The 9715-nt window shown below is 46.3% G+C and overlaps 1 protein-coding gene across 13 annotated transcripts in view; it reads left to right on the top strand.

Moving 5' to 3' along the window:
* Nucleotides 1-279: 279 nt before the first annotated feature.
* The window catches only part of FMNL2 (formin like 2), a 238118-nt gene continuing 228682 nt past the window's right edge, over nt 280-9715 (top strand). For 6 of the 13 annotated variants that reach the window (XM_060776951.2, XM_060776997.2, XM_060776960.2 and 3 more), the window contains exon 1: nt 280-909. In XM_060776951.2, coding sequence (XP_060632934.1) covers nt 790-909 — 120 coding nt within the window. In that variant the 5' untranslated portion in view covers nt 280-789. The remainder of the gene's footprint in view (nt 910-9715) is intronic. The other 7 variants (XM_060777029.2, XM_060777056.2, XM_060777021.2 and 4 more) reach the window with 2 other exon arrangements.

Here is a 9715-nt window from a genome sequence, read left to right as displayed (position 1 = left end):
AAACCACCTTGTCCTTTGCCATCCTTAAAGCGTTGGCAACCAATGGATGCATTTTTTTTGTATTTTTTTTTTGTAAGCCACCTTGCCCTTTGCCATCCTGAAGGTGTTGTCACCCAATGGGCGGCGTTGTCTTTCCTGGGCTTTCCCCTCTGGCGCCGTGTGCTGCGGGGTAGGGAGGGGTGGAGGGAGGGTCTGGGAGCAGGACTCCCTTTCCCAGGGTTCCCCGGGGCCGGCGGAGGAGAGGGGAGGGGGCGCGGAGCAGAGAGAGAGAGAGAGCGCGAGCGAGGGGTCTTTGTGCCGCCCCCGCCTCCCTTGCTCTTGCCTTTGCTCCGCCTGCCCTGCTGCTGGGCGGCCCCTTTTGTGGAGGAGGAGGAGGAGGGGGACCGGGAGCTTTCCTTCCTCCCTCCCTCCCTGTCTCTCGGGGGGTGGGATGGCGCGGCGTGGCCGTGGGGTGGTGGAGGAGGAGGAGGAGAGCCCCTCTCCCCGGTGGCGCCGCGAGGGCGCTCCTTGCTAGAGAGAGAGACCGAGAGACCGCGCCGGAGAGAAAGGGCTCGTGCCTCGGTGTGTCTCGCGCGGGGCTGGCCTTGGAAGAGGAGGAGGAGGAGGAAGGTGGGCGGGGAAGGCATCGGCCCCAACGTGGCGGCGGCGCTGCTGCTGCTGCTTTGGAGAGGGAACCCCGCGGAGGCAGAGGCAGAGGCATTAGCAGGAGGAGGAGGAGGAGGAGAGCGGCGGCGAGGGCGAGGGCGGCTGGCCCCGGGATTAAGGGCCCCCTCCTCCACCGGCCCCGCCATGGGCAACGCGGGCAGCATGGACGCGCAGCCGGCGGACTTCAGGGCTCCGCCGGGCCCGCCGCTCAAGCTGCCCTTGCCGGAGCCCGCCGAGCTGGAGGAGCGCTTCAACGTCGTCCTGGTGAGTCTCCACGGAGAGCGGCTCCCTCCCTCCCTCCCTCCTCTCCCCGGGAGACCCCAAAGGGAGGATGCTCACTCTCTCTCTCTCCCCCCCCCCCCAAAGGGACACAAAGGGACCTCCTTTGCAAACACCCCCACTCCCCCCTCTCTCTGTGTGTGTATATGACTTTGCCTGGCTTCCCTGCGCAGCCCTCATCCCAAGGCTCCCTTGTATCATCCCGAGGAGGTCCCAAAAGGGAAGGGGTGGGATGCGCCTCCCTTCTTTCTTTCCTACTATCCCAGAATATGCTCCATTATCCGAGTGTGGACTCTGACAACCCAGTTCAAAGCAGATACTGTGGGATTTTCCGCCTTGATATCCTGGGATAGAGGGCTGTCTAGAAGAGCCCCACGTTTCCCTCACTAAAAGGGCACCAAAGTGTGGATGCCCTCCCCCCTCCCAGTGTAGATAGATATGAGGGTGTTGTGCTTGTGGGTGAGTTTCCCTGGCTCCCCTTTGCCCAGGCTTGGGCCAATTTGGGCCCTCCCTCCAGGGGTTTTGGAGTTCAACCACCACCACTCCTGTCAGCCTCAGGCACCTTCCTTTTCCCCTCTCAGCTGCTCAAGCGAAAAGGAAAGGCCCTGAGGCTGTTAGGCAGTGGCTCTCAACCTGTGGGTCCCCAGATGTTTTGGCCTCCAACTCCCAGATATCCTAACAGGTGGTAAACTGGCTGGGATTTCTGGGAGTTGTAGGCCAGTGGTTCTCAACCTGTGGGTCCCCAGGTGTTTTGGCCTACAACTACCAGAAATCCCAGCCGTTTACTAGCTGTTAGGATTGTTGGGAGTTGGAGGCCAAAACACCTGGGGACCCACAAGGTGAGACTCACTGGTCTAAACTATAGAATTAATACAGTTTGACACCACTTTAACTGTCATGACTCATCACAATGGAATCATAGCAGTGGTTCCAGGACATCTCAGTACCTCACCATGCGAGGAATACCAGGATTCCCTAATGCAGTGGTTCTCAACCTTGGGTCCCCAGATGTTTTTCGCCTTCAACTCCCTGAAATCCTAACATCTAGTAAACTGGCTGGGATTTCTGGGAGTTGTAGGCCAAAAGCATCTGGGGACACCAGGTTGAGAACCACTGCCCTAATCCAATAGATGGAGCAAATTGCGTTTCTATAGGAATGGTGGAAGTTGAAGTCCAAAACCCTTGGAGGGAGGACCCAAGTTGGCCCAGGCCTGCCTTTTCCCCTAAATCACCCTGAGACCCGAAAGAGGAATCCTCATAAGAATGATAAAACTTTATGATAACTACCCCCCCCCAAGATCCCAAACAATTCGCAACAATACCTAATTAAAAGGACCACAGAGAAACAAAAAATTAAGTAATAATAACATAATTGATCAACCACTGTATATCTAAGGTCCCCTTTCCACACAGCCCTAGAACCCAGAATATCAAGGCAGAAAATCCCTTAATATCTGTTTTGAACTGGGTTAGCCATGTCCAAACTGCCATATATTGCCGTTCAAAGCAGATAGTGCATGAGGTCACAAAGAGTCCGAAGCAACTGAACAAATAAACAACAACAAAGTGTAGGATTTTATTCAGCTGTGTAGAAGGAGCCTAACATTCAATCACGACAGAAATTTAAGCAAATCTAAAATTTTGAAGAATTGTATCCAGCCAACCAAGCTAGAGGAAGGCCATGGAGGCACTTGGCTTTTTCTCCTTCACATCCTTTTTCTTTCCTCACCAAATAGAAAAATAGCGAAAAGTAAGAAGCTTCTTGTGTCACTCAGTGCGTTCTCATGTGACTTTACTCCACATCCCAAGGAAGGTGGGATCATTGAGGCCCTTCATGCCTTTTTGTCCCTGTCTCACCACAAAACAGAAATGACACACATGTGGGGAACTCTCTCTCTCTCTCCCTTGCAAATATTGATATGTGCATGTGTGTTGGACTTTTTCCATGTCTTGGGGAGAACCAGTAGAAGGAGGCCATGGAGGTGCTTGCTTGCTTGCTTTCCTTCCCCTCTTTTCTCACTAAAAAGGACACCAGAGTGTCAATATTGAGATATGTGTGAGTGTGTGTCAGAGATCCCGCCGAGTTGTGAGTATGAGTAAACCTTCCTGCAACCTCTTTCCACCTCACCAGCCTTCTTCCTTCCCTGGATCAGACTGAACCACAGCAATAAACCTTGCAGGTTTCCTCCTTTGATAGAAGGACAATGAATCCCCCCCCCCCCCGTCCTCCTCGAAAATAATAATAATGCAAAAGAGGACAAAAAAGTGTGAGCTCTCAAAAGGATCTTTGTGTGTAGATTGTGTGTTTGGAGGAGGGAGAGATCCTTGCGAAAGGGGAGGGGGAGAGAAACGAGGGTCTCTCGAGGGTCTCTCGAAGGGAGCCTGGAAAGCAGCTGATCCATTGTTTGAAGGGAAGGAAGGGGCAGCTTGTGCGTGCTCTTGCTGCTTCTGGGTCTCTCTGTGTGAAAGGGAATTGGTGTGAGGAGCAGAGGAAGAAGCCAATGGGGGCGTGTTTGTGTGTGCTTCCTTTGCCCAGTCTTTGGGGTCCCTTCCCAGCTCTTGATCTCTTCGGGAAAAGCGAAAGGAGAGGACCCCCCCCCCCACACTCTCCTCTCCCAGAGAGAGATTCAGGCTCAGGTGAAAGTTCTCTCAGTGCAGGCGGCCATTCAGTTGCTAGTGTGCAAAGAGGATCTGCATCTCATTTGCTGAAAGGGGGAGCAGCCGGAAAACATGGAGAAAGAAGAGAACAGGGCAGGCTTGAGGTTGCATGGTGGGATTCCTTGCCTTCAAAACACAGTACAAAACCTGCAGGATGTCCACTTGGTTTGTTTGAGCCGGGGAGGCTAGTAAATGTGAACATTCTCATAGAGCAGTGGCTCTCAACCTTCTGCTGCTACCCCCTAATACCGTTTCTCATGTTGTGTGACCCTCAAACATTAAATTATTTTTGTTGGTACTTCATAGCTAATTTTGCTACTGTTATGAATCGTAAGGTAAATTTCTGATATGCAGGATGTACATGGGTGGGTCAAAAGGTTTTGTCTCCTGTGTCATAAAAACATTACAAATGGACATATAACAGCAGAAGTTGCTACAGATCATAGCTTGAACTGTCCTCTACTCAAAACTACCGTTCAACACAGTCAACATCAATTTGTACACACTTGTACCATCATTTAACCCAGGCATCAACACCATTTTGGAAAAATTCAGGGTTTTGCTTCGTGACCCATGATTTTAAAGCTGTTTAAATGTCATTCAGTGCCAAAGTACACAGAAGCCGGAGATCCTCTGAAAGACAATCTATGTGGTTTCAGATTCAATACCTTGAGTGACATTAAAGGAAGAGAAGAGATCTTCAAGCTTCTCTGCCAAAGGGGTTCCTAAGGCCATCAGAAATATGTGTTTTCTGACAGTCTTTGGCGACCCCTCTGAAGCCCCCCTCGCAACCCACAGGGGTCCTGATCCCCAGGTTGAAAAACGCTGCCATAGAGAAACTTTTAAAGCAGTTCTTGGTCCTTCAGACTGTTGAGTGGGCCAACAGTCTGAAAGAACCATGAACCTATGCGCACTGCATGTATCTTATTTTTAGTTCAACAAAACACGAAAGAACAATACAATATTTCAAATGAAAAACAATTTCAACCAGCATAAACCAAAATTTTGGTCCCAAAACCTGCCCTCGACTTGTACACGGGTGGGTCAAAAAGTAATGCCTCCATTGCTCTAACTTTTATTTCTTTCACAGCTACTTGACTATCTATGCATGATATGATAGAGGTAACCTTACTCTACTGATACAGTATTTTGAGTAGTGTCTGAAGCTAAAAGAAAGAGTCATCATTGAATTTCTGGCAAAAGAAGGTTGTGCACCTAAGGAAATCCACAATCACTTGAGGAATGTTTGTGATTTTGTTCCTTCTGACTTTTACCTGTTTGGAGCTCTGAAAGACAGCTTAGGTGGTTTCCGATTCAGTGACTTGAATGACGTTAAAACAGCTTTAAAATCATGGGTCACCAAGCAAAACCCAAAATTGTTTTGATGCTTGTGTAAACAGTGGTGCAAATGTGTACAAATTGATGTTGACTACATTGAATGGTGGACGTCCCTGGTGGCGCGGTGGGTTAAACCGCTGAGCTGCTAAGTTTGTTGACCGAAAGGTCGAAGGTTTGAATCCAGAGAGCGGCATGAGCTTCCGCTGTCAACCCCAGCTTCTGCCAACCTAGCAGTTCAAAAACATGCAAATGTGAATAGATCAATAGGTACCACTCCAGTGGGAAGGTAACGGCACTCCATGCAGTCATGCTGGCCACATGACCTTGGAGGTGTCTACGGACAATGCTGGCTCTTCAGCTTAGAAATGGAGATGAGCACCAACTCCCAGACACGACTGGACTTAATGTCAGAGGAAAACCTTTACCTTTATGTTGAATGGTAGTTTTGTGTAGAGGACAGTTCAGGCTATGATCAGTAGCAACTTCTGCTGTTATATGTTCATTCATAACATTTTAATGATATAGGAGGCAAAACTTTTTGACTCACCCTCGTATATGAGATGAATCCTGTTCCAGCTGCCTTGCCTGTTCAGAATTTAAATCCAAGGAGAGTGCCCAAGCAGCGGATACTGTTAACTGTGTTTTTCTGCACAAAGTGGAAGAAAGTTGTAAACCTTCTCAACCCCCCCCCCCCCCCGCTTTCTTTAACTAAGGTGTGCAATTTGACAGGGGAACTTTGGTGGGTACACTGGAGGTGCGTGAGATTTCTCACCCTGCCTTTAAAAAACAAAAAGACATCTTTTTTGGATTAACAAAAAAAGTGTGTGTGTGTGTGTGGGGGGGGGGGGTTATATACTTATTTAGGCAATCTCTCATTGTCCTAATATAATGGTTGCCCAAGTTCTTGCCAGACACCTGTGCGTGAGTTTTTTTAGTGTGTGGAGGTCGGTGTACAACCAATCAACACACAGTCTTCTCAGAGTGAGGGTCCCAACCAGTGGTGTGGTTAACATGATGACAGTGGCTTCTCAATCTGTTGCAGCCTTCTTCTGCCTTCACAGCCGTTGTAACATGTACCATGTTATCTTCCACCTGATCTGCCATTGAGGTCTTCAGGACTTCAGATTGTGCTCGGTCTGGAGCCTCCCTGTGGGCCCTCCTAGGAGTGCATGAGTCCGATGGTTATACCCGCAAGTTCATTGGAACATGCAAGCCCCCCTCAACACGACAAGGTGACAATCCATCAAGGGATTGTCACCTTGTGGCAGCTGTATGCCCTGCCAAGCTGCTGACCTTAGTTTCTCAGAGTTCAAGAGGATTTAGAACTTGACTCCACTTTATGCAAAAGGATCCCCCCCCCCCCCCGCTCTTAACAGCATCAGATGCTTGGGTGTTGATTTTGGTTAAAATTATGAACAAGCAAGGCAAAATGGAACAGGATTTGGTCTTTAGGACCAGTGCCTCCTGGGAAGACTTAACTGCTTCCAAATTCCATTAAGAACATCTTCCATTTTCCGCTAAGGAATGTTAGTGTTTCATACAAAAGAGAGGCAACTTGAATGTCACTTTCTGGCAGTAATGTCAATATGCTAATGCAATTACGTGTCTCTCTCTCTCTGTGTATCTCTATTGTTATGTGTTTTCAAGTTGACCCTGATGTAGGGTGATCCTATCCTAGAGTTTTCTCTGAAAAGATTTGTTTAGAATAGATTTGCTGTTGCCTTCCTCTGAGTCTTGAAAAAGTGTGGTTTCCATGGTTGAGTAGGGTTTTGAAGCCAGGTTTCCCAGAGTCCTAGTCCTACACTCAAATCACTTTGCCATGCTGATTCTGATTTATATGTCAAATGCCCATAAATACTTAAGCGTGCACTTATATTGTCAGGTGGGAATTACACAGCACTCCAGATGTTGTTCTTTAACTTCTGGCTGACATAGCCTACATAGCTAATGACTAGGAATGCTGGGACTTGCAGTTCAGCAACATTTGAACAGCTGCACAATTTACACTCCTGAGAATGTATTTAAACAACATAGTAATCATCATGTAAAGAAGGCAGTGTTTAATCCTGATGTAACAACTTGTGTCAGTTTTCCTGTTTTTGAGAAGGACAATTTTTTTAGAAAGTGGTATATAGGTTAGTTTCAGGGACAAGTTATATGGTTCATGGTATTTTCTTGGTTTCTTTTTAAACCTCTGCAGTATTTTATTGTCATAATATGTTTGGTATAATCCTGAGCCCCCCAGTCAAATATGATTTCATATCTAGCCAGAAATAGTACTGTGTCCCGACGCAAGCAGACAGAGATTGCGTTTTCTCTTTGCCTGTACTTGCTCCTCTTAATTTTGCAATTTTATCCTGCTAGATGAAGCCTTAAATAATAAAACGTGCAGCAAAATGGTAGTAATTAAGAAGGCAGCAAGGGTAATTAATTCAAGTGAAAGGAGTAGTCAGAATGTTTCTACCACATGCGTGACAAGTTATTTCCCCCGCCCTTTGCCCTTAATATTGATAACTTTCTTCCAACTCATTGTGTTCCTCTTGAAGAAGTTAAGATCTTAAAAGTTCACCACAGTTTACAACCAGTATAATTGAGTTTGTTTATGTGTATAATGGCAGATGTGTGTGATTGAGTGTGTGCCCACTGAGAAGTGAAATAAGGTCACCCAGAATAAAGTTAGTGATTTCTTCAGGCCCCATCTTTTTGCAAAATGGGTGAGGAGAAGGAGGAAAGGGAGTGTACAAAATCACTATCAACATAATCATCATCTTGCTTGTTACTATATTGTGGGTTACCAGGTGGTGCAGCTGAAGTTGTGAGTAAGTGCCTTAAGAAACTAGAATTCAGACAGAGTTGAACAGTTATCAGTGAAGTTATACAACAACAAAAACAACAACTTCACTCTTATATCCTACCACTATCTCCCCTAAGGGATTTGGGGTGGCTTACGGACGGCACAAAGTGCCTAAAAACAACATAAAAGTGAACACAATGTAAAATACAATAAAATAAAACACATGCACATATAAAAACATCAATTCAAACTCAATCAAGCTGCAATCCTCTAACAGTGGCAGTAAATTACTGGCACCATGGCCGGGCTGTAAACATTGGAATAAAGAAAGTGCCAGATGCAGTAATGAAGAAAGGACATGGGATAAAGTGCAGGATGTGTGACTATTATGTAGGGCAACTAGGGACTAAATATTCTCAAAGGTTTGATTGAAGAGCCATGTGTTCAAGTCCCTACAAAAAGAGGACAGTGTGGGGCCCTGTCTAATCTCCCAGAGTGGGGAGTTCCATAGCCGGGGGGCCACCACTGAGAAGGCCCTCTCCCTTGTCCTCACCAACCGCCCTTGTGATGGAGGTGGGACCAAGAGGAGGGCCTTTCCAGAAGGTTAGAGCCTGCATTGGGTCATAGGGGGTGGGGTGTAGACACAAAGTTAGGCAGGACCCGAGCTGTTTAGGACTTTGAATTGGGACTGGAAACTTATTGGCAGCTAATGGAGCTGCTTTAGTAGGGGCATCGTGTGCTCCCTATAGCTGGCTCCGGTTAGTACTATGGTTAAGTTATAATAGTTCAAAATAGACCCCCTTGTTCCCAGGGTAGGGTAGGAAAATGAAAAGAGTGGATTTATGCAAACTTTTGATGATTGGTATTCTGGAATGGAAGGATTTGGGAGATGAATGTTAGGCTGAAAAAACATCCCCTGTACTCTTCAGAAAGAGAGAAAAGGGACTTTTCAGAATGGTTTCTTCTCTTTTCTATCTCTTGACTTTGGTGTCATAAATTGGAGATAGATGAAGTGCTCTTTAGGAGCTGTACCGGTTGTCATCAATGTGGCTTCAACCAGACCTCTGGAAGGCTCACTTTGAGAAATGCCGTCATGACACAATACCACATCCAGAAAATATGTTTGGAAATGAAAAAAAGAAGGTACAAAAGGGACATTTCAAGTTCAGAGTCTCAATTCAAGGTGGATTCAGGATTGGACAGATCAATAAAATATTGTCAAAGAGCTCTGTTTCTTGGTCCTGCCTTGTTAGTAGATGTTTTCCAATCTTAGATTTCACAGCAGGAGACAGAAGGGGAAATAAACAGTGGGTGAATACAGTTCAGAAAAGAGATCATAAGTGTACTGTATTAGGAGAGGGGAGAAGGACAAGGCTGCAACCCACCTCCTTCCTGGAATGCATTGTGTGTTCAGAATGAGAAGTATAATTGCTATCCTGTGATTTATTGTGTTCTTTCTCTTTGACACCTACTTTTTAAAGATTCAAACTGTGTTTTGTGGTAGCAGTTTTCCTTAATTTATGTATACTTTGTGGTGCAAGTTCAAAATTATGTTCTTTCAAGAAAAGGAACTTCGGAGCTACAAACTGTGTGTGTATGCCTCCAAGTCACCTGCTAACTTATGACGACCCCATGCATTTCAGAGGCTTTTCTTCAGCAAGGGTGGTTTTGCCAGTTCCTTCCTCAAAATGTACTCTAGAGGAAAAGAAAACCCTGCCTATGTGAATAATTTAGAAATACTGCTTCTGGGTTTTTAATAATGCTCTTTAATTTGGAGTGATATATTTAGGTCTGGTTGAAATATTAATTTAAACTTTTATAATGGGAGTTGGGGAACTTTTGGACAGCAAATGTTGCTGAACTACACCTCTAGGCACTTCCAGATGGGAGTTGCAGGGCTCTTCCATACAACCATATAACCCAAGATATCAAGGCAGAAAATCCCACAATATTTGCTTTGAATTGGAATATATGGCAGTGTGGACTCAGATAACCCAGTTC

The sequence above is a fragment of the Anolis sagrei genome, chromosome 1 (assembly GCF_037176765.1).
Source record: "Anolis sagrei isolate rAnoSag1 chromosome 1, rAnoSag1.mat, whole genome shotgun sequence".
Lineage (NCBI taxonomy): Eukaryota > Metazoa > Chordata > Lepidosauria > Squamata > Dactyloidae > Anolis > Anolis sagrei.
Note: the sequence above shows the minus strand (reverse complement) of the source record. Positions and strands in the feature narration are given on the sequence as shown.